A 26,499-nucleotide genomic window follows, 5' to 3' on the forward strand; every position below is an offset into this window, starting at 1 on the left:
CGAGCTTTAGGTTTCACCTTTTACGCTTTTTTGAAATGTGTTTAAAGGCTAGTGGTACTTGTAAACTTATTGTCTCAGTTAAGTGTCTTAATGTCATTTAGCTTAATACTTCAGCTTTTCGAGTTAAAGGAAACATCCTTCACTAAAGGAACATTGACAATGATATAAACTAAAAAAACAAAATGTTTTTTAAATAATCAATGTGTGTATATGTACGTTGCTTATCTCTGCAGATCTCTGACTTTTACATCCATAGTATCACGAATACATAGGTGTGTTATAAACTTGCAGTGGTCAATCTGTAGCCTTTGTTGCAGACGTGATTATTGGCATGTTCTCATTATGGTCACATGACCATGTCCCTGACTTACGGTGGAGATGCATTGCGATCAATCATAACTTGAAAACATCTTAAGTCGAGACATGGCCTTGCCTACACAGGAGTCTTGAGAGTATAGTGATCGGTATGGGGTAGTGTACTATAATAGTTGTAACATAATAGTTTAACAAATGACGGTACACAATTTAGCAAAACGTTTTACATTAACGCAATGTATAAACTACAATATATTTGTATGTTGCTTCCGGTGCATGAACAAGCGCTGGTTCACTAGTGGAAGGTACGAAGCAAACCTTTGGCCCTTGATTGGTTCGAATGAACACCTGCACCCACACCGGCCCTTTGTAGAAAAAAATTGGATACCCCTGGCATATACGCTGCTACATTTGCCTGCTGCATGAAATTTGAAATTTTTTTACAATTCGTCCTCTCGCTATAATTGTAAGATCAAAAAATCGTAAGTCAAACCATCATAATTTTGAAACTGCCTGTATTTCACTAGCACATAGAAGATTAGTTTCATATTATTTTGTCAGAACGTAACCCTTTTTTTATATGTGAACACAATCAGATTGAAATTGGATTTGGATTTTATTGAGTTTGTGTTGCAACATCCTTCGGCTGCATCGTTTATCTCCTCATTCCCATGTCAAATCACCACCAGAGCAGATCATCTCTGCTGAAGTCTGGATTCAATTCACTTTTAAAAGGATACACGAGGATACGGTAACGCACACTAGGGAGGTTATGTGCCACTGGTTCCATCACCAGGATTTCAAGGCCAGTTGAACACTAAGTACTTTAACAAGAAAACAGCTACAAGCTACCTGCTATTAATATCATTTTTTTTAAATATATATTGATAGGAAATTGTGGTTTCTCTGATTTGTCCATCTCTTTTGCATTATGAGCCTTATTAACCCTCACACTGCTTTGCTCTTTGTCGATTTTCTCTTCTACTCAGTGACACGTCACTTATTCTCCAGTCAGTTTATCCTTTCCGATTGTCCTTCGAGACATTCATCCAACTGTTGAATTTGTTTATATGTGTAAGATAATCTTAGCCCTTTTACTAAGTTCTCTACCCGGCTGACCAGTGTTAGTGTTCTAGACTTCCCTGGACCATATTACACACTTTGCAAAATTTTTCACCAAACCCCTAATTCTTTGGATTTCAGATGGATTTTTTTCGTGCTATACACTGAGCAGTTAGCCATGCTACAAGGTTTACTCACTGTCTGAATCTTTGGGAAGACAAAATCAGCCACCATTTATGTGACTTGTCTCTGGCAGGTTTAGACCCTAATTTGACTCAAGTCTAGCAGCCAAGTTGTTCTGTTCCAGCTTAATCACCACATATAGTTTATTCTGACAATGTGGTGACAGTCGGCTACATCGACTGTCAGCGCAGGAAACTTTCGGGGGAGATCTCTCCAAATTGCACAAAATCTCAGGTGGCCCATGTCCCACTGAGGGCAACTCGTTTGACACAGAGTCGACACTTTGCGCTGCTGTATGTCAGAGTGTAGGTGGATGTACTTTCCCATGCTGAGTCACAAATTACGACTGGATTTCTCTGACTGACATGGAATCCTTTCCGTGATTGATACATATTCACAATGATGGGATAGGAGTCACACAATGCCTCTGCTTATGAGCCTTTTCAAAATCCTACACAAACATGGTTGTCTCCGAAATCTGCCTTTTTGCTTTCTTGAGCAAAAGCATTGGGTGAAACGCCTGCTGGACATGGAGTATGTAGTCGGGATACTTTCCCAGGGAAAGATAACCCTGGGATGACCATGTAGAATCTGTGATTCGCCCAAATTTGGTAAATCAGTTGATTTAACAAGCGTCATTCCATGAAGGCAAACTTACAATGCTTTGTTTTCCCTGTCCCATGCAGCCTACTTTTTAGACTGAATCTTAATCAACTTTTTATGTACACTATCAATAGCAAGGCACAGGGACAGTTCTTTTTGAAGGATGAAGCATCACCATGGCCTACCGGTAATCTTCCACTTATTCATTGGTATTATTTTCCAATGCTAGACATTGCACACTTTCCAGGTTCTACAAGTTTACCTTCTTTGGTGTGACTTTGGCAGTCATCTCCAATCAAATTTCAGGTCAGTTCCTCATGATATTGTGGGCATGATATATATATGCTATCCAGCACATCTGATCAATAGTAGGAGTGAAATAGAAACTCTAGTTCTCTATGTAAGACCTGCGTTCATTTAGAACTGTCATGAAACCAACACTAAACTTGGTAAGAAGGTTCCCTGGAAGTTTTTGTGCTGAAAGATCCTAGTATCGTGTGCTCATCAAAGAGGTGATTTCCATTGTTTATCCTGTATATAGTCATGCTATAATGCACACAGTGCTGGATTTTCATAAAGCCCGCTTTTTGTTATCGTGATCATCTACCACAAACATGCTTGCTTGCAGGGAATACAGTCCAACATATCTCCATCAATCTAATAACTAATCTAATCAAATGTTGCTCTTTAATCTGTCTGTCAACAGATGTTAGTACTTGTAGTTGTGAAATGAGAACCTGAGAAAACCAACATGGAGGAGCTGAGTGAAGAAAAGGAAGATATTTTTTTACATATTATATACATATTAACTGGAGAAGATCATGAGAGACAAGATCGGTCCATGATAACCTCCAAGAGGAATAATCATGTCTGAATGGTGGCATGGATAAGAGAAAAGGGCAAGATGCATTAGCACAGACGAAACGTTAGTGGAAGTGAATCTTGATGTGACGCTGGAAGTGTGTGGATGAAGAAAAATGAAGTCTGGCAGTCAAATGAAAAATGTGGCGCTTTCTATAAGAACTCTTTGAGAACTTAATGCTAAAGGTCATAAAAATGTTTTACGTCTCAACTAATTAGTGTATATGAGGAAGCCAGCAATGAATAAACATTATTATATGGCTTTATTGTTAATTGCATGGTTACCAAATAAAAAAGTTGACAAAAATCCTTGTTATATTCACACAAGTGTCACATTAAAAGCTTTTATCTTCAGACCTCCCAAGTGAACTTTCCATAAATCAGTGGAAAGCAGTGGAATTGGATGCAGTGTGTTTGGATGGTTTGTTTTTAGATTCTTAGTTAAGTATTGGTGTATTTGTCATGTTTTGTTAGTGCTGGTTTTTTCGCTTATTAAGGAAGCACACAAAAGTTACTTAGAAAAATATCCATGGTCAATGTCCATGTATTTTTTTGTTTATTTCTTTTGGCAGAAGAACTTTTTAAACTATTCTTTGATAAATGTCTTTTATTTCTCTAGTTTTGAGCTGGCATAGTGGGTGTAACATTGTTGTGACTTCAGAGCCTTTGATTGAGTTTAATTTTCTGTTACACTTTTAACACTGGAAAAAATTATTAGACTGAGAATTGAGAATTTTTAAACAAATTATTTTATTACTATAAATGTATTCCCGATGAGCAAGCCAGAGGTGAAATTGGCAGGAAAAAACTCATGCAACATTGAAGAAGCAGCCTTGAGAGGAACGGGACTCAAAAGGGAACCTGCTTCTCATCTGGATGACAGCAAATAATGGGATTATAAGTAATTCTCTTCTTTGTAATGCATGGTCAAGAAGTGCAAGTGTGTTACCATGAATATTAAGTTTCTTCAAGAAATCCTGAGCCATCATAGCAAAAATGTTTTGGTCAATTGCAATCCAAAGCTATCTACGGTAATCTAATGGATCTTTAAGTTTTAACTGTGGAGTCAGTTCTTGCGTTTGAGTTACTGTTTGAGTTTCTTAGTTTGTTTGTAGGAATTTTATGTAGTGATGGTGGTTGAGGAGGTCTTTACAGTTTTTCTCAGTTGCTTTGGAGCGTTTCTCAGATCAGAAATGAAATTCTCAAAACTACTTGTTCAACCTCCACATCATTTAGTCACTTGTGCTCATCATAAAAACATTTCTTGTTGCTTTGATTAAATTGCGAACACGTTTGTACATTAAATTAATCAAGTGTCTGCTGCTTCCTACATTATCAGTTGTTTATGTCGTGTTGATCAAAATATATTTATACAGGTTTCACCTGAATAGGTTATAACCCCCAAAACATCTCAGCATCAGTTCATTGCATAAGTCATCAAATGCAAAATGGTGATTGTAAATGTGACTTGAATTGATGAATTGTGCAGATGAATATTGATTGCCACTAATGAAGGTGAGTGAACAATATCACTCAGATCAACCAATAATCAAATAGATGTCTAAAACAGGTCAAAGGTGAATCTTGTGAACCTTCAATTGGAGAGTTTTAAATTCTGAAAACTGATGAACAACTAATAAACGAAGGAACAGTTGTACAGTAGAGTAAAAGTGTGAATCCTGTCCGGTCTCTTACAATCAATATAAATCAAACATGCAATCAAATGAATGAATTTGTGCTGCTGAAATTCATAGATGCCGAACATAAGGAAGTCCAATTTTTGTGCATTTACAATCGCTGCAATCCAAACCGTAGTTTATATCAAGAAATCCTGAAACTGTGCGCCATCATACTGACAACATGGCTAAACATTTTGATCATCTTTTTTGTGAACAATAACAAAAGGACTTTTCATTCTGATGGGAATGTTCATTGACACAAATACTTAGACTTTTGCAAGAAATCCAATGTTTTGTGCGTTTACTGGTTTGCCAGTTTTAAAGATGATTTGAGAAATGCTCCAAAGCAGCTGAGAAAAACAGTAAACATGTCCATGAGGTTATAGTCAGTGCTCAAGTTTTTTAACATCAGAATTACTGGAACAGGTCTGGGGCTTTTAGTTCCAGAGAAATGAAACTGTGACCCTACAGCATACAAAGACATTCCAGACAAATGTGTGCTTCTTTGCGCAGCTTGACTGAGCATAAGCATATATTTTGTGACTATCCTTTGTAGAAGAATTTCATATTAGAAGCAAGACGAAATATTTCCTGCATATGTGAGTGTTAGTCCAATATCCTTGGAAACATCACTCATTTGATGGTGGCGTTCCGCTCTGTGGTTCATTCTGAACTGTAACTCCTGCAGGTGTTTTATATAGACACAGGCATTCAGCTCATGTCCCAGACTAAAATGTTTTCCTCCTGATGTGGGAGCAACAGTCATGGATGTGGATGGTGATGGAACAAAGTGAAGGAGAAGTCAGTATGTCCTTTTTTATTAAATCACAATAAAATGTCCAGTGTTTGAAAAGCCTTAACTATTACATTAATTGTTTGACACTGAATTAATAGAAATGATTTGTAGATCTGTCGTTTCGCACAAAACACCGACTGCTGACGCGAATATCATTGGGCGTTTTTATGGCTGCACCCAATTTTGTCTGCTCATTCTCTATTTTGAGCCAAAGACAAATAAAAGACAAGGATCTTTTTTTTTTTTCTTTACAAATTTAATTAAAAAGAATAGCCTTTATTTGTTACAGTACAGTGAAATTCTTTCTTTGCATATCCCAGCTTGATTGGAAGCTGGGGTCAGCTATGATACGGCACCCCTGGAGCACAGAGAGTTAGGACACCAAGATTGGCAGCTGGGCGATTCTGTGGCTTGAATCCCGACCTTCCAACAGTAATCCAGAGCCTTAATCACTGACCAACCACTCCCCAGTTTTTGCATATCCCAGTTTTTACAGATCCTCATAGCTTGGATCACCACTGCCCTAAATGTAAGAATGTTTGTGTCATATAGACAGCTTGTCATTCAAGCCCAGTTAATGGTGGCATCACTCTACAACTATTTAGGGATGCACTCTGGGAAAAGAACATTTGTGTGAAGAAAGAAGCCCTCCGACATAGAGAAAATGCAATTTGCCCACTGCACAATACCCTTCCTTTCCAGGTGCAGCGTGTCCACTGAAAGGCACAATGAGGTCCACTTCCTTTTAGCTGGTCACCAGAGGGCTCCAAGCGCAACAGTGATCAACATCAGACTACAGTGTGAACATGGTGATAAGCAGAATTGCCATGGTCAAGTCTAATAAAGCTTAATATTTGGGAGGAAATGGTTTTAAATGGTACCTACAGATTGAAGCTATGCAAAAAGATACAAAGGTATTTATATCGATATTTGAGATCAAACTTACAAGCTTTCTCCATAGTTAAGACACAAGGAGGCTGAACATTAAAACATCCTGCCTAATATTGTGTAGGTCCCTTTTGTCACCAAAACAGCTCTGACCTGTTGAGGCGTGGACCTCACAAGACCTCTAAAGAAGGGGTTTTCTGATATCTGGTACTAACAGCAGAGTCTTTAAATCCTGAGGTGAGGCCTCGATAGCTTGGACACATCCCACAAATGAGATCTTTAAGAGGCCAAGTCAATACCTTGAACTTCTTGTTATGTCCCTCAATTATCAAACAGACAGATCACAGTGTCTCTATGGGCTTCCTTTCGTCCTATAGCGCATCCTGGTGGCATCTCTTCTTCAGGTAACCGACATACAAGCACACGGCTTTAGAGCAGCAACCGTTTACAATTTCTCCATGGTTCATTTATCTTGCTCAGGCATCCATTGTAGGGCTTCTTTCTCTTTCTTTCTTTCTTTCTTTCTTTCTTTCTTTCTTTCTTTCTATCTATCTATCTATCTATCTATCTATCTATCTATCTATCTATCTATCTATCTATCTATCTATCTATCTATCTATCTATCTATCTATCTATCTATCTATCAAGACACCATTCTAACAAAAACAAGCAAGATGAACTTGATTTGTCAAAATCATTTATTTACTATAATACATAGCAATGGTGTTAATCTTCTTTTCAGTTTTGTACAACAGGTTTGTATGAGGCAGGTCATATGGACAAATGTTGCTTCTAAATACACAAATGGGATCCTAGCAGCAGTGCGCGTCCCCCAAACCTATTGAGCCCTTTTCCTGTTAGGTTGATTTGGCTGAGATATAAATTTTTGTCATCTTACAAAGTTTCTGAGAAACTATTTGACTAATTCTCTGACCAGCCTTTCACGTATGAGCTTTCCTCATAGCCATCTTTCGAATCTACCCATGCCTGTGTCGAGCTAGTTTCCACACAAAGACTAAACTTTCTAAGCAGCATCTTGTTACAGCGGAACAAAATTCAGTACCATCTACAAAAAAAAAAAAAAAAAAAGAATTTAAAAAAGCATTATCTTTTCTCGGTTTTTTTTATCTCGGGAAATATTAAGTACAGTCAATTCATCTAAGTCCGAATTTTAGTACAGCAAACCACAAAGAAATCTGATTATAAGTTTTACAAGATTATACAGAGCTCCAGTACCCCATGATTTTTATCAGCAAATTGTGCTGACACACACACACACACACACACACACTCACACTCACAGACTATATATATATATATATATATATATATATATATATATATATATATATATATATATATATTTATTTCTATATTTAGATTCATATATATATATATTTTTTTTTCTTTCTCTATTAAGAGAAAACTAAAATAAAATTATATAAAATTAACCTATGGCATGATAAAATGAGCATATATATATATATATATATATATATATATATATATATATATATATATATATATATATATATATATATATATATTTATATATATATATATATATATATATATATATATATATATATATATTTATATATATATATATATATATACCCCTGTTTTACCCCATGTTCCCTCAAATATGATTGAGTAAAAAAAAAAAAAAAAGAAAGTTGCATAAAACAGTTAAGGTTGTACGTCTTTTTTTTCTAGCTTTCAGGTATTACAAGTGGCAAATGACATGCAAATTTAGTTAAAGAACATCAATGCATGTTGGTGTGCAAAAGCATGATTTTGGAAATAAAACCAAACAACAACAACAACAAAAAAAAAATGGGAATAATTAAAAAAAGGTCTAAAAACAGACTGAAGGAGGAGAGAGGAGTCAGGCTATAGTCTAACACCTGCTTTTCTCCGATGTGCCAAAAAGTTCCAGTGGAGTTTTTTTTTTTTCCCCTTTCGGTGGCTTTTCAGAATGTGAGGAGCGTGATATTTACTGCTGGTGTCCATCCCTGGCTGCTGTGCACCTGCTTTTTGTGTTTGTGTGATTTTGTTTTTTGTGTTGCAATTCTTATTCCAACAGTCCAATGTGCTCAGGACTCCATCACCACATTAGTTTTCATTCTCTTTTAGAAATAGATTTCTACAAAAAAGAAAAAGTCTTTATGAAGAAAAAAAAAAAAAAAAAAAAAAAAAAGCAGACAAAAAAAAAATTATAATAATGATGCAAGATAAAGCCATTAAAATAGATTGTGCATGTAGTGTACACAGGAGAATGGTTCAACTGTCTTTAACCAAAAAAAAATTTTAGTATAAATATATCTTCCTTATATTTGCAGTCTGGCAAGACCAGTTCCCCACATTTCATGAATAAATCATCAGTTATTTATTCCTTTTTTTGTTTGTTTTTTTCCAGTCACAATGATGTGACCTGTGATGGGAATTCATTATCTTGCTAAAAAAAAATTATTTTTTCCCTTTCCCATTTTAAAAAGACCGAGTTAAATGAGGGGTTCGGAGGGCAGAGGGTGTTGAATCTGTTGTGGTTGAAGTGGTGGAGGGAGCTGTAAAGCCAGCAGTGACTCCACCATGCCGTGGCCGACGTGTCCCATGTGCCCAGAGTGTGGAGGCGAGTTGCCCATGGCGCCCGGAGGCTCGAATATTTCTCCGCCGTAGAAAAAGTATGGGCACTGCTGGATGAAGCTCTCGATGACCGACTGGTTGAGTTTGGTGGTGGACAGCGTGTCCTTGTTCTCAAAGTCGGGCCTCATAAGCGTCGGCCAGAAGCAGATGGACAAATTGTCTGCTGTCATCAGCGTGGTCTTGCTCTGCTGGCTCACCCTAAAATGAAGAAAAGTAAATAATCTCGGTTACTTCTGCGTAGCTGAAAATGTGACGCATGCTCTGTTTAGAACTCACATGCAATACTTTTCCATCGTCCTCAATGCTTCGTGTAACCCGATACATCAATGTACACTAGGTAGATTTTTTTACTGAGGCCAAACCCCAAATGCTTGATTATTTCCTCTATAGGCTCACTACGTAGGGTGTAAAATAACACCTATGTAGTTTCTATGCAGTGTGCTGCCTGTCAAACTAAACAACACCCAAGACTGGTGAACCTTGTTATGAGGTTGGGGTTAAAGCGCTGGGGCAGCAATGGTACGGTGCCCATGGAGCAAATACAGACCTTCCTCAAGGCTCAAACAGAAGTAGCCTGGCGGTGCAACTTTTATCCATGCAAGTAAAATGGCCATAATGATACCACAAAACTCATTTAGATTAACGTCTGAGATCTGCACAATGTAATTAACAGTACAAAAGACATCCAAATGTGTTTTCACTCACAGACCTGTCGCTTATACAGTATTTATTTATTTTTTGGCCAATTCTGTATAAATTCTACAGACTCTTGTCTATGAAAATCCCAGGACTTTACCAGCAGTGTAGAAAAAATCGTGTAGGTCAAAAGCTCTTGTTCAGATCGAACGTCACAATATATGTTTAATCTGACCGTTAACTGGAGCTCTTGACCTGTGCATGATTTTAGGGTTCGTTTCTGCTGCATAAAGTGCAAGCGTACAGATGTTCCTGCTAAAATGAACGGCTTTTTTTTGTTTTTATAAATTCCTTTATCGCTAAAGTCTTGCAATGTATTTTAATAAGCTACTACACTTGGGTACAGAAATTTGAAGATAATTGGTGGCTGAAAAATGGTCTTTATCCATGATTGGAGCCAATTAAACGGTCTGTCAGCAGGAGTTTATACGGCCATTTAAAAAAACCTTAAACACTTCTTTGAGAGAGAAATGAACCATTTACGAAGAGCTTATGTCGGATAAAAGGCAAAGGCATAAAAAAAAAAAAAAAAAAAACTGTATTCAAAAGGCCTGTGTTCAAAATGTAATTAAAAATAAATAAATCCCAAGCCCGAGGTGCACATGAATGTTTTTCATGGAAAAGGGGTGTCTCTTTTTTTTATAGATTTTTTCCATCACAGGCACTGAACACTTTCACATTGTGTCTAAGCAAGACCCTGGAGCTGTAAGATAAATGTTTAGTACATTTATAATAACAAACATTTATTAATTAAAATGTATTAAAAAAGGAGTTCTCATCTTTAAGCAAGTGACCATTGCGTTGTACATTGTACATGGGATAAAATATAACGAATAAAATATACTGCCTTAGTTATAGCATTGGGTTAAAAACTAAATGAACTGGTCATTTCACAGCTAAGACCAAAATTACAGCTGTGTGTGTGTGTGTGTGTGTGTCTGTGTGTGTGTCTGTGTGTGTGTCTGTGTGTGTGTCTGTGTGCCAAATGTGCTCATAAAAACAGGAAAATGTGACTGTTTAGACCCTGTGAGGACATTTGGCTAGTCCTCATTGTTAAGGTTAAGGTGAAAACATTTCTGTGGAAGGTCCACAGAGGGATACTAAAATAAATGTGTGTGCATTCACTGAGCAACCGGGAAAAACTAAAGGTTTTTGTCTTTCTTTCTTTCTTTGTTTACCTGTTGAGATGAGTGATCACATATTTGAAAACTTCATAATTCACAGACGGGAATTTCCGCACGATGTCCTTCAGCACTTGCAGCCTTTCGATATGGTCCATTATTTCTGCAAGGTAATGAAAGTGCATTAAGCATCATGCATCAGATTCATGGAGATCATTCATCTTGCCTGTTTTTAGAACATTTTCTTGAAGCGATCGAAAAAAAATTATGTCCTACAACATATTTATATATCATGATTTCGGTTTCAGGTTTAATGATGTCTCCCAACCGGTTCGAAGTCATCTGACTTCCTGCTAAGGCTGGAGTTGAACCTGGTGTGAAACTAGTCGCGGGCACATCTGCGAGTCTGACGCTGACGTCGCCGAGTAAAAATGTTTGCTCAGAGCTTTGCTGCACAAAAGCTGTCTGAGTGAGAAGAGATGACTGGAAATCTGGCAGAAGCTCCAGCAATAAGACAGTAAAATGAGGCATGGATGCAGATGGAGAAAGAGAGAGGCACACACACACACACACACACACACATAGAGGAAGAGATGCAATGCAGCACAGCGGCATTAGCCTACTGCTGAGAGCCTTACACAGATATCAAGAACACGTCATACCAGACTGATTAGATCCAACATCATGGCTTGGGGAGGAAAAAAAAACAGGAGGAAGAGAAATCCTAGCTTAAGGGGAAAAAAAAAACCCTATGCCATGAATGCGAATAGAACAAAATACACATTCATTTAAATTACTAATCACCAGCTTCCTTGAGGATGGGATTATAGAATGAAGATAGAATTTATTTCAGGACAGATTTCTTTGTCCCTGCAAAAGCAAGAGGCTGGAGACACAAAAATGCTGCTGGCTGTATCATCATTAACACAGACACATTTAGATGTGTTGATTCACCCAGCACGTGCTTTTAGTTAAAGGGAATTATTAGTGAGCTAAAGAGAGCAGGCATTCAAATACAACGAAATCCAATCTTAAAAACCTGTGCTTATTATTAAACTATGCTACATTTTGAAACTAAAAGGTGGCCACAGAAACATCCACTCAAATTTTCTTTTCTGGATTTGGAAACCTTTCAACATTTTATTAACATTTCTTTTTTTTCTTCCGTAAATAAAATAGATGCAATTGTGTCTCATATTTTTAGCTGAGCCCTAATCACATGACTAGCTGCATCACATCAGCATGACTGATGATGAGTCATTACACATCCACAGCTGGATGCTGAAGAGTCGTGTAGCGTTAAGGGAGTTGCAAAGATCTTGAGGGATCCTGAGTCCTATAAGGTTTTATTCGAGTTTGCAGTATCCAGGAGAAGATTAATATTCAGTGTACTATTTAGTGGAATATAGAAGGCAGCAGAAAGAGGACATCAGCTCCAGTTTCAGAAAAAACTGCAATGGACAAAGTGTCAATGTACGAGTACAAATCCCCTGCTTAAGTATTACTCCATTAAAAGTAAAAAAGTACACCTTGACTTAGAGAACATTTATTCCATGGAAACTCTCACAAGCACTGTGGAGTAAGATTGTGTTCTTGTAAGAGGTACTTATTTAACAGAATATTTGTATTTAGTTTAAGGTAACAAATACTGCCGTTTTATATATATATATATATACAGTGAGGAAAATAAGTATTTGAACACCCTGCTATTTTGCAAGTTCTCCCACTTAGAAATCATGGAGGGGTCTGAAATTGTCGTCGTAGGTGCATGTCCACTGTGAGAGACATAATCTAAAAAAAAATTCAGAAATCACAAAATATGATTTTTAAACTATTTATTTGTATGATACAGCTGCAAATAAGTATTTGAACACCTGTCTATCAGCTAGAATTCTGACCCTCAAAGACCTGTTAGTCTGCCTTTAAAATGTACACCTTCACTACATTTATTATCCTAAATTAGATGCACCTGTTTGAGGTTGTTAGCTGCATAAAGACACCTGTCCACCCCATACAATCAGTAAGAATCCAACTACTAACATGGCCAAGAACAAAGAGCTTTCCAAAGACACTAGAGACAAAATTGTACACCTCCACAAGGCTGGAAAGGGCTACAGGGAAATTGCCAAGCAGCTTGGTGAAAAAAGGTCCACTGTTGGAGCAATCATTAGAAAATGGAAGAAGCTAAACATGACTGTCAATCTCCCTCGGACTGGGGCTCCATGCAAGATCTCACCTCGTGGGGTCTCAATGATCCTAAGGAAGGTGAGAAATCAGCCCAGAACTACACGGGAGGAACTGGTCAATGACCTAAAAAGAGCTGGGACCACCGTTTCCAAGGTTACTGTTGGTAATACACTAAGACGTCATGGTTTGAAATCATGCATGGTATGGAAGGTTCCCCTGCTTAAACCAGCACATGTCCAGGCACGCCTTAAGTTTGCCAATGACCATTTGGATGATCCAGAGGAGTCATGGGAGAAAGTCATGTGGTCAGATGAGACCAAAATAGAACTTTTGGGTCATAATTCCACTAAACATGTTTGGAGGAAGAAGAATGATGAGTACCATCCCAAGAACACCATCCCTACTGTGAAGCATGGGGGTGGTAGCATCATGCTTTGAGGGTGTTTTTCTGCACATGGGACAGGGCGACTGCACTGTATTAAGGAGAGGATGACCGGGGCCATGTATTGCGAGATTTTGGGGAACAACCTCCTTCCCTCAGTTAGAGCATTGAAGATGGGTCGAGGCTGGGTCTTCCAACATGACAATGACCTGAAGCACACAGCCAGGATAACCAAGGGGTGGCTCTGTAAGAAGCATATCAAGGTTCTGGCATGGCCTAGCCAGTCTCCAGACCTAAACCCAATAGAGAATCTTTGGAGGGAGCGCAAACTCTGTGTTTCTCAGTGACAGGCCAGAAACCTGACTGATCTAGAGAAGATCTGTGTGGAAGAGTGGGCCAAAATCCCTCCTGCAGTGTGTGCAAACCTGGTGAAAAACTACAGGAAACGTTTGACCTCTGTAATTGCAAACAAAGGCTACTGTACCAAATATTAACATTGACTTTCTCAGGTGTTCAAATACTTATTTGCAGCTGTATCATACAAATAAATAGTTAAAAAATCATACATTGTGATTTCTGTTTTTTTTTTTTTTTAGATTATGTCTCTCACAGTGGACATGCACCTACGATGACACTTTCAGATCCCTCCATGATTTCTAAGTGGGAGAACTTGCAAAATAGCAGAGTGTTCAAATACTTATTTTCCTCACTGTATATATATAAAAAATTCGAGTAAAAAGTATAAGTAAATATAACATTAAGATGTAGCGAGGTCAAAGTTTTCTGAAATGAAAAAACTCTGAAATGTAAAAAATACTCTCTTACCGTCCAACACTGAAAAATGCTGACTAGTGAGTGCTTCGAAAACTCATCATAATCCTCGATTATACCAGAAAGAATACATCGTTATGAAAAGTGAGAAATAGCTGCTGGCTTTACTGGGTAATTAACAACATTGTTTAATTACATTTATATGCAAAGGTAGTTTCAATGCTATTAATCCTGTATCTGTAATCTAATAAATTGTAAGATTATTTTAAAAAATGCTTCTACATTCTATGGTTTGACATAAAAAAAAAAAAATAAAAAAAAACATCCGGTCCTTTGCAGGTCTTAGAATTTGGTAAATACAACCGCAGATGAACAACACAAGACATATTACACTGTGTCGTTATTTATTTTACAAAAATAAACCCAAACTGGAAAAGCCATCAGTTGAAAATCTAAATACACCTTTACTGCTTCCACAGGATTTAGGAGGCTAAGTAGCCGCCAGGTGCTGCTAATCAAATGCCATTGATTAATTGATCATTAGCGAATGTGACCACCTCTATAAAAGTCGAAGAGCAATCAGGTGTGTGTGTGTTAACACAAAGCCAAGGAGGAATCTAGGAAAGGTTATGAGGCCATTTCCAACTATTTAAAGTTCTGCAGTGAGGAACATTCTTCTTCTTCTTCTTCTTCTTGTGGTCGCCACAGCGGATCATCCGTCTCCATACCCCCCTGTCCTCTACATCTGCCTTTTTTATACCAACTACCTGCATGTCTTCCCTCACCACATCCATAAACCGTCTCCATCCTCAACATTCTCCTACCGATATACCCCATGTCCCTCCTCTGCACATGTCCAAACCATCTCAATCTCGCCTCCCTCACCTTGTCTCCAAACACGTCCAACATGCGCTGTCCCTCTAATAAACTCATTTCTAATCCTGTACATCCTCATCACTCCCAACGAAAACCTCAACATCTTCAGCTCTGTCAGGAACGTTATTAACAAGTGGAAAACATTCAAGACTGTTGCAGGGCTTCCTAAGAATGGACGTCCCAGCAAATTCACCCTGAACAAATTACACCTTAGATTCTACAGCCGTGTAGTTACCATGTTCAATGTAAAAGTTCATGGCAGTACAAATAGAAAAAAGACTGAACAAGTATGGTTTGCTTGGAAGGGTTGCCAGAAGAAAGTCTCTTCTTTTAAAAAAAAAAAAAAAAAACACACGTGGCAGCACGGCTTAGGTTTGCAAAGTTGCCTCTAAGCAAACCTCAAGATCTTTGAAACAAGGTAATTTAGAGAGACATGACCAAAGTGGACATGTTTCGCATTATTTGGCATATATGGTATCAGCACAAACACCTGATACTAACTGCCAAGCATGGTGATGGAGGGATGATGATTTGGGTTTGGTTTGCATCTACAGGACGTGGGCAGCTTGCAATATGAGGGCCATCTGCCAACAGTTAGAGTTTGGCCAAAACTGAGTCATGCACCAAGACAATGATCTCAAGCACACCAGCAAACCTAAAACAGAACTGCTGAAAAAAACAACAGAATCGAGGTTTTACAACTCCAGACCTCAACCTGTCTGAAATGCTGTGTCAGGACTTTAAGCGAATGCCCACAAAACCTTAATGAACTGAAGCAACACTCTAAAGAAGAATAGGTCAAATGTTTTCCAGAATGACATTGTTAAAGTTATAAAGAACACGATTAGATCTAGTTATTACTCTAGTGATAGTGGTTCTACAAGCTATCGAGTCATAAGGTGTGCTTAGTTTTTTAAGTGTGGTTTCTCCATTTCTGCATGATTTTTGTAAAAAAAAAAAAATAATAATGACAGTGTAATATGTCGCATAGTGTTTGTTCAACTATTTAAAGACCTGATAAGGACCAGATGCTTTTCATTATACCTGGATACATAAAACCAGAAAAATCAGGGGGGGGGCATTTTTAATTTCATGCGAATATAATATATCCACCGAGAATCTGGCTGTGTTCCAGACATGTAATATCTGCAATGTCTAAATTAATCACCAATTATCCTGGACAGAAAAACAGAATATTGTTTTAATAAAACTGTTCCGGTGAGGTATCATTTAAAATAATTGTTAAAATTGGTTATCCAACTATTTTCACTTAAGCTACAAATATTACTCTTAACTACCGTATGGAGCTCGTGGTCGATGTGAGTTACAGCTAAGTAGTAAACTGTTGAGAAACAGGTTGCCATGACTACCCTGCTGTAAACAGTGTTACACATGGAGGTGGGAGGCAGGCTAGCGCACTCAGTGATCACATTTTATTTTGTTGTTTTACAAAAGGGTATCATTAGGGGTATATTTATATATCGCCCAGCTCTAGCACTCTATATGAAAAGACAACAAATTCAGACACAATTATTACCTAAGCTCAAGCAAGGAAGAGTTTCATTGCAATTCATTCCAGATATTTAACAATTTCTCGGCAATCCGAATGCAGATCTCTTCAGTTGCAGCCCCCTGACATTGCAAACGATCTCTGACAAATAGAACATCTTCAAAGACAAAGAGAGAACAGAGAGAAGAGATACTCACTAGCTGCTTCTACGAGCTCAGGGTGGAGACTGTACGGGATAAGAGGGTCTGGTAGATCGGCGAAGAAAGCTTTCAGTGCCCCGGCTACAGCGTTCACAGCAACATCCATGACAATGAAATCCACACTGTGGTCTATGTAGAGAAACAACAGAAAGGGTGAGTGAAAAGGGACAGAGAGGATAACAAAGACAGAATGAGTAGGTGTGGAGAGAGATACAGAAAAGGTACTGACTAAGAGTAAGGAAAAATGATGGTGAGAAACAGGGAAAGCATAAACAAAAGGGTGAATTGAAAGCGAAATGACAGCTGTCGAAGTAGATTTCATTTTATAGTGAACACAGAAAACAGACATTCGATGGACAGAGAGGCAGGATAATGACTCCTGGCCAGCAGGCAACTGATTCCCACAGATTTTTTTTTTTTTAAACTGAACTCTGGATGGCTGAATAATCTGGTCGTCCTCCAGCAACTCATTTGCACGATCCAACAGGCTGATGAGCTGATGGGCACAAACAAAAAAACTAAATCTCTGTATTTCCGCTAAAAAACCTATTTCCAATAGCTGCTTGTGAAAAGACTGTCCATACTGAAACCAATTTGACATTGGGTATTTTCTTTTAAGATTATAGTCAAGTGAAGTTTATTTCTATAGCGTGTTTCACAACAGACATTGTCTCAAAGCAGCTTTACAGAATTTTAAGAGTTAAGGTGAACAATGTGTGTTTATCCCTGATGAGCAGCCGTGGCGACTCTGGCAAAGAACAACTCCCTTAGATGTTATGAGAAAGAAACCTTGAGAGGAACCAGACTCAAAAGGGGAACCCATTCTCATTTGGGTGACATCAAGAGTGTAATCATAAATCTTTCAACAATACAGAACACTGGAGAGTGAGATTATACTTATCCGGATTCTGAAAAGTTCCAATAAAATCTTCACGAAAATGAAAAACATAAGCACAAAACAGTGTTCTCCACGTTATATAACATGATTAAGATCCTCTATCGGCAGACGTATGATTAAAGATGTGTCGCATGAACAGAAGCACTCTTCGGCATAAGCTTTTAGGTATTAAAAAGTCTGTTAGCTTGTTCCGTTTTCATTACATCAGTATTTATGATGCGTGCATTTAAAATCTAAAATAGACTGATAAATAAATATTTGATTGCTGAATCAACCCAGAATTGAAGTAGCTGTAAAATCATGATTTTGCATACAACTGCATGAATGACTGCCTGACACATAAAATTATTATATTTATGAATAACAATCAGATGATTCATTAGTATAGAAACTAGATGTAATGAATACTGGTGCCATCAGTGTCTTCTTATGAATGACTTGTCAGTGTTGCTGATGCAAAGTAGCCCTTAGTTACCAAACATCAAGTTACTAAATTAGGATACAATTATGAGTCGTTCACAAACTGTTCAATATTCAACTGTTGCTTACTTAAAAACTAACCTTCATCTGGGAGGTCACAGGGATTATGTATGTGAATATTTGTTCTGTTAACTGGTTGCATATGCCAGATTTGTGGCGTGACTCGAGCAGCGAAAAGCTGTTGCTATCAAACGTTGTTTACTTAATCAACTGAGTCAGTGTAATGATGAAGGAACAGATCAAATAGACCAAATGATGGAAGTTATCTGAAGAAATTTCATTGCCCCTTGTAAAAGTATTTCAAAATACAGTAGTTTATCTGTAAACATTTAGCATTTTGTAGTTTATTTTGATACGCTTAAAGTAAAGGTATTAGGTATTTGAATTTAAATGATAATAATCTGATGTATCTAGTGTTGCCAAACCCTGAACATGCATAGCAGTCCTGTCCTGTGAGTTTCATGCCATACGACATTGTCCTATCTAGGAATTGTTTGCTCATGATGTGGCGCTTTTGTCTGGGACAGCAAATCAAGACAAAAAAAAACAAAACACTAAAGTGTAAACCTGGTTCAAACAGATCATGACTAACGAAAAGCAGTTGGTTAAATACGCAACACTGAAAAAAACAAGGGGTAGAACAGGCATCTGGTTCCTTTGTTATGCTGTAAAAATAGGTGCTTACCAAATATGACAATGTTAAAATAAAAAATCTCTTTGTGTGGGCAGTAACGCTTATTTTGATAATCGATTAATCGGGCGATTAATTAATCCCCCCCCCCCCATACAGCGACATGCAAAACTAAGCGTGTATGTCCAGTGTCCACTGTTCAAAAGTGTTAAATGGGAGTCAAAGAAACAAAAGATTAATAATGAAATAGTAATGTGACCGCAGCAAGAGCGGCAGTTTGAAAATAAATACCATTGATGGCTGCTATCACAGCACCTTTAAAGGAATAGGATATGTGAGGCAGCAAGTCCTTAAAAAAACTATGCTATGGAAGAAAATACAAAGAAAAATGGGCAAGCACCCCCAGGACACCTCTTTATGGCAACACTATTCCCTAACAGCAGTGACCTGATTTAGCAGGATAATGCTTTCTGCCACACTGCAAAAATTGTTTCATGATAGTTTGAGGAAGAGGACAAAGATTTCAAGCTGTTGACTTCCCCTTCATAAATCCTCAGCTCACTATTCACTTGAGCACCTGTGGGGTCTACTGGACAAACACGTTTGATATACGGAGGAAACACCTTGCAACCGACTAGTGCTGATAACGTATTGGTGCCACATACCACAGTGCACCATCAGATGGGTCAAATCTGTTTTCAAGGCACAAGTGGAACCTACACAATACTAGGCGGATGGTTTTAATGTTGAGGCTGATTGGGGTATGTCTTGAAAGATGCACAGATTAGCCTTCAGACTCTCCAATTGGTAGTGGTTTTGTTGCGCAGCTGGTGGGTGGGAATTTGGAATTGGCAAATGGCCAAACTGGGGATAATATGAAATTTCAAATAAAAACTGGCTGAGACATAACAATGAAACTACCTATGTAGGATTTATAGACTCTAAACTTGTCAGACATTAACATAATAAGTCCTATTTTTATTATCTACTGATGTCTCTATCAACTTCTTTTGACTAATAGGCCATTAGATAAGTAAAAAGCTGTGTTTCTCTCTGGTGAATACATTAAGCGTGTAAAGCAAAGGGAGATGAGAGAAAGCATGTTTTTTATAGGAATTAAAGAGGATGGAATCTGACGACTAAAAGAGAAATTAATTATTAACCCGCCTACCAACACTGTTTCTCAGCAATTGATAATTGTTTCAAATTTGGTGGAAAGGACAGGCGATTACATCCTAGCGCAGTTCCTGATTAAGTACCTTGGTCGAACTGTTTCTGAATGTTGTCTTGATCCGTCTTGTTGCCGCTCACACGATACAGGCCTTCTGTGGTGAGCCCTGTAACAAAGGAAAAACACATACATTTGTACTGTTACTTTGAAGCTGTTTCTAGTTAAAGACTCAAAACAACACAAGAGTTTGAGTACCACATGAAATAAAGCAGTCCAATGATTAGAGTCCACACTGTAAATAGTGATTATGATTGTGAATGGAAAAGAAACAGATCCGCCTGTAAAACGTGCAGGTATTGTAATAAGGGTAGGCTAATTCTCAATGTGTGGACTGTGTACTATTACAGGGCCCACCGTTTTGACTGTTTCAACCTCCTTTTTCTTTTTTCTTTTTTATCTGTCCTACATAGTGAGTCCTAATTTAGCTCCATATCAGCGGTATACAGGAGGTCAGATGGTTAGTTGTATAATTTATCATGTCATAGGCCTGTTCCAGTTCTGTCCAAGTGCTAAAGGCTGTACTTTGGCATTGTTTCATATAACAGTGAAATATTTCCTGTACAGTATATGATCACTACTTACAAACTGGTTCTATTTGCTTTGTATCAATCCTTAATGGCACAAGGCACACCCTCTGTAAAGTATGTAATAAGTAATGTAAAGTAGTGTAAGACTGCAAACGTTCACTGATTGCACTGACTTGTAATGTTATGTTATTGTTTACCTTAAATTCATTACAACTCATTGTAATTCATTCTGAAAAGGGGAAAACAGGAAACGAGCCTAGGAATGAGACCGCCTCATGTTATCTAATCAAAACTCATCTCTGTTAAAGCATACACATACTTGAAATTCCTGCAAACAAACAACATCTATAAAAGACAAGGTCGTTTCTTTGAATCGGAATGCTTTAGGTTGCTAGTTTTGGAGTGGTTTAGTCACTTAATGTTGCCCAACAAACTTTAAAACAAAATGTACATTCCTGGAATAATTGCACATGTCAGCGCCTGTAGCACTGTGTGTGTCTGTCTGTAGTACTGTGAGGGACAATGTTGCGCACAAACAGACCTGTTTCCACAAAAGACAGGTGCAGGAAATTGCGGCGATCCGACGTACTATTCTTACTCGGGAGTCAAACGAGGTGAAGCACTTCCATTAGGATGAGCTTTTCTTTCTTGTTCTCATTCAACTGAGTGATATATAGTTTGTGGCGTCATGTGGGCCGGATTGATTTGAGCAATTATCTAACGTCATGTGGTTTGCATTGGAAACAACCAGCCAAGCAGTGACTCGATTTACCTCGGGTACTATCACAGCCGAACCTTGATCATATCAACAAAGATAAGAGAGCAGCCATTGTATAGAATCGATGCCCCCTTCTATAAACTTTAAACGGCAGTTAAAAAAATTTAAATATTCATTAATAACAATAAAATAAATTAATTAAAGAACTAAACAACAACAATACATTTTATAAATGACCTCTTGATAGGAATGTTTTTTTTGTTTGTTTTTTTGAGGAACATGCATCATATATCATACAAAAGTATTGGGACGCCTGTTTTTTCCAGCCATATGTATCTCAAACTGGGTTCACCAAGCTGGAGCCACGAAATTGTATAGGATGTATTTGGAGGTGGTAGCATTCAAATTTACCTTTACATGAACTAGGAAACCCAAACCTGTTTAAACATGACAATGCCCCTGTGCACAAAGCCAGCTCTGCTATAGAGCTCTGACCTCAACTCTACTGAACACCTTTGGGATGAATTGAAACGCTGACTGCACCCCAGGCCTCCTCACTCTATATCAATACAGTACCTGACTTTTCTAAAGCCCTTGTGTGCTGAATGATCACAGATCTGCACAACCACACTTCAAAATCTAAGAGAACATCTCAGAAGTATGGAGGTTATTGAAACAGCAAATGGAAAATGAATATTGAATGGGATAGTCAAAAAACACATACGCATCTTATAGTCATGTCCACAAACCTTTGTCCATAAAGTACTACTGCAATGCTTGTTTTTTTCAATTACACAGTACACTGGCCAAACAAAAGCTCGAATAACATGTTGAGCAAATACCAAAAAAATCTCCTGAATATTACTAGTAATTTTGCTTAGCAAAAGTTGGCCTCTGCAATGCTCTGAGTTGAATCCGCATGCTCAGGAACAGTATTTTGTAGGAGTGTAACAGGACACGTACGCTTACCCGAATTTTACGGTACAAGGAACATAGTTAAAATCTGAATTCCCCCAGGAACGTGTTTAAGTGTTGAGTCTCTGCCTTGCACTTTAAGCGCATTTTTTTTTAATTATCATTATTAAACTTGAAAACATATACAACAATGCCAATGGAAAGAAAAAAAAAGAAACAAGAGAGTTAGCGCAGTGTCACTGTAGCTACTCACTCCGTATCGGAAATAAGATTTGTTCTGCGTATGCATGAAAACACTTAAGAATCCATAGCGCTAGTGTTAGCCGCTAACCAGGAAGTGGCTAATGCAAGCTCTATGGATTCTTTCCGTTTTATGTCCAGCTTCAAGAATTTATCTTAAAAGTAGAAAATCCTGACATTTCCGCGTATCGAAGGAGTGAACGAATGAAGGACGGAAGGGATGAAGACACTTGTTAAAGTATGCTGAAATGAATAGAACAGTTAAGTAGAACATCTATTAAAAATGAAGAAAAAAAAAAGAAAAGAAATGTTAATATTAAATGTAAAACGCACACACAGTTACACGGATGCAAACTATTTAATTGTATTTATCCATGTATTTAAATGTATTGAATTAATGTCAAATTAATTGATTACACAATTTAATCAACATAAGTGTTTTGCATTAGTGATTTATTCTATTTTATTTCTATAAAAAATAAAATATTATTTTATATATTATTTAAACAAGCAGGCATTTTATTTAAAAAAAATTTTTAAATGTAAACTGTTGTTCAAAAATGTTAATAATAATAATCTGCGTTAATAAAAAAACAACAAACAATTTTATGTTGTGTATTTTTTCCCCCTAACCGTCCCGAGATGGAACCTGACCGTGAATTAAAATCCGAAACACGTATTGAACCGTGAATTTTGTGTATTGTTACACACCTAGTTTTGGAAACACTGCAGCACTAAATAAACTAGGTGTTGGCAGTGTATACAGTGAAAACACAAGTTTCACACTCAGGCTTTGTCAGCAGCACCTTTTTTTTTTTTTTTTGCAGTGTTTAAACTTTTTGGCCACCAAAACTGTTCAACATTGTCTGGCTGCGGAAATGCTGACTGACAGGTGACCTTGCCTTTTTCATCACACTTTATATTCACACCCTGCAGCAGTGTACACGTGTTTAGTGGCCTTGCTGTTACAGACAGACTTGCTTACAGGGCTGTCATGGTAAGTGCAATACCAACAAGCTATTGATTGTTGATTGAAAAACGATTTGGTAATGTTTTCGAAAGCATCAGGAAGGGGTTCTTATCCAGGGGGTTTCTGTGTTTTACTTGTAAAGTTGTGAACAATCTAAAATATACCATCCTACGATATGCCTCCTAACCATCATCTATTAACAATTGCATCACTCATAACTTGTGGGTGTAGGCTACTGCAATGGTATTCGAGAAGTATAGCCAGAAAAAGGCAATACATGTTTTGTCCTTATATAAAACCATTCCAGATATCAGCTGTAGCCAGAACCATGAACTGGACACATCTAGTACCCATGAAAGCCTCAGATTCCTGTTCTTGATGTGGTCTTCAGCTGTTTGATGTTTTGAGAGAGCACTTTTCTCCTCACCATGGTTGTAAAGAGAACATATTTAAGTTACCATAGACTTCCTGACATCTCAAACCAATCTGGTCATTATCCTCTCTTATCTCCTTCAACAATATATCTTGATGCGCATTGTATGTCGTCTTATATGACATGACATTTTTGTCAAATTGCTCAGCCCTGGTTTACATACGTACTTGCTTGCCTTAAGCGACATAATCAATCGTGATTGTGCCAACCATCCTAAAATAGACACAAATAAGGTGCGTCATATCCAACCCCCTTAATATCACGGTCGTCATGGTTGCAGTACCTGTTATGACACAAACGCACTTCCCTACAATAACGCTGCGGCTGTGCTGAAACCCTACAGGCCTTTTGTTTTTGCGAGGACCCACCAATTAAATGATGACAAAGATGATGTAACTCAGTCAAATGCTAAGAGGAAGGTTAAGGTCGAGCGTGTCATGAAAACTGGGCGGCAGGAAGCAGTGGTGAAGGGAAGTGATGTTAATTTACATGTGGCTCAGCAGGATGTTCTGCTCTCCCTCCGAGCCCTCTCATCAGACCCATCTGCAGCACTTCATCAACAGATTACCATCATGCTTTGCCCCCGTGTACAATAAAAAGCCTGTCAGTGTGTGCAGGAAGCAGAAGACATTACTCAAATCTATGCACACGGAGACCGGAGAAGATTGCATAGATGTACACACCCCCTCCTTAGATACTGTTACCAGCTTAAGGAAGCATTTGGTATATTTTCTCCCCCACCGTGACGGTTTAACTTGAAAGATTAAAGCTTTCCAAGTGAATTTCTCCTAAACCGTAGTGGAAACTGGCTTTTACGATTCAATGCAAATCATTACACACATCTTGCTCTAGCACAAAGATTTCGCTCTCGACCGCACACACTGTAATAGGTGTTAAACGTGTTCCGGGTTGAATTACACCACTACGACTGGGCTTCCTAACTCACCTTACACTGCTGACTCATCATTTTTTATTCAGGATATTATTTCCTAATCTATCGTATTCCTATTGACTTTAGGATTACATCAGAACCCAAAACGTTCAGGCTGCCACACCCTTATTCTCGGCGTCGCTAGCTTTTTTTTTTATATAAAAAAAATAAAAAAAAATACAACAAAAGGTTAATATCAGTTTACTTTTTTTTTTTTTTTTTTTTTTTTACCCAGGAGGTCCATCAGGCTGAACTGCAGAGCAACCTGGAAAAGGTCATTCGATTAAACACAGCAAGCGGGTGTGTGAAGTCTAAACAGGTTCGGTGTGAAGAAGCATACAGTCCACTCCAAACTGTTATATTAGTGGTACAGCATCCAAACATCATTGCTAAAGTGTCACACAATACGCTGTAGCGCATCATATTGTTTCGCTTGATTTAAGGTTCCATTTTCTACACAGGCTTTAAGAAAAAAAACTTGCCTTTTTTTTGTTTGTTTTAATTTTCCCAGACAAAAAAAGGAAGGCCAATACTATGTATGGCATATGGTGCGACACTTTCAAATGCCTGACTGATTACAGGCTGCTTAACAGCTCCAGGCTGTGCTCTGGAATCCCGATCATCTAAACATTCATCATGTTTCAATTTGAGGTACTGTCTGAAAAGTTGTTGTTTTTTAAATCGCCTGCTGTTGAAAAGTGTCTGTCTTCCTGTAGCCAAAACATTTCCAGACGTCCGATGTGCAATTTTCGTTCTGCTGTAAGGTCGGAAGATTGGTGCTCACCGCTGCTAGCCTCTTTGCTAATTAGCTTCATGTGATAGCTGCCTCGCATAGATCAGCTGGGCTAGATTTCACATCGTCAGTCCGATTTAGCGTTTTGTTATTTGCGATGATGAACACTAATACACACACACGGATGAATAAGTCTTAAATCTCACCTAAAGCAGTGGAAGAAGCGGATTCATTCAAAATCTGTGATTTCCATTGAAAACCAGTTAATCGTTGAGTTGAAAACGGTGCTTATATCAAGTGAGGTGACAAGTATTTACACCAAAAAATCCAGATCTTGTCGTTTCTTTTTTTCCCAAGCCAATAAGCTTGTATTTGTGCACAATAGTTGTGCACTAGTTTGAGGAAAAACAGCAATGCCTACACCGAGGTCGGGTGTGTCTGAGCACTTCGGCCGCCATAAAGCTATGCTGTAAGTCAAAGGAGTGGTGGACCTGAACTTGCTGAAGTCGTAAATACACCCATCACTAATAGTGCAAACATATGGCTACACACACATACACGCATACACATGCATACACATGTAGTCAAACTCCCTGTTGCATCTTGAGAGCCCCTTCTCAATGATTCAATCCAGGCTGAAGGTGTCACAGTGGCCACTGGCTCAATCATATTCAGTTGTGTAGAACACAGGATTCAAAAACACATCTAACACTACAGAAAGCTTAGTGACTCTGATATTTCAGATTGCTGCATCGTTCATTAAAGATTAGTTCTTTTTGAGACAATCTTTCATATGCCTTAGGACTACTGGGTTGTCTCAGAGTGTCCGTTTTGTTCATTCGTTTGTAAAGTGATAAAAAAAACAATAGGATCTGTACAGGAGACTTTTGTTCAAAGTTGCTCATTCTTTTGTCACGTGACAACCACACAGGTACCGTCACATGACACACACAAAAAAAAAAAGACATACCACAAGAGTCAAAATTACAAGTCAGTACAAAAAAGGATCTGATGGG

At 38.0% G+C, this 26,499-nt stretch overlaps 1 protein-coding gene across 2 annotated transcripts in view; it reads right to left on the reverse strand.

Moving 5' to 3' along the window:
* Positions 1–8,009: 8,009 nt before the first annotated feature.
* The window catches only part of arhgap5 (Rho GTPase activating protein 5), a 40,133-nt gene continuing 21,643 nt past the window's right edge, over positions 8,010–26,499 (reverse strand). For both annotated transcript variants that reach the window (XM_083543577.1, XM_083543576.1), the window contains 4 exons: positions 20,045–20,122; positions 16,774–16,905; positions 10,908–11,013; positions 8,010–9,231 (listed from right to left, as the gene is read on the reverse strand). In XM_083543577.1, the coding sequence (XP_083399703.1) occupies positions 8,892–9,231; positions 10,908–11,013; positions 16,774–16,905; positions 20,045–20,122 (656 nt within the window). In that variant the 3' untranslated portion in view covers positions 8,010–8,891. The remainder of the gene's footprint in view (positions 9,232–10,907; positions 11,014–16,773; positions 16,906–20,044; positions 20,123–26,499) is intronic.

This window comes from Silurus aristotelis (assembly GCF_946808225.1).
Source record: "Silurus aristotelis genome assembly, chromosome: 6".
Classification (NCBI taxonomy): domain Eukaryota; kingdom Metazoa; phylum Chordata; class Actinopteri; order Siluriformes; family Siluridae; genus Silurus; species Silurus aristotelis.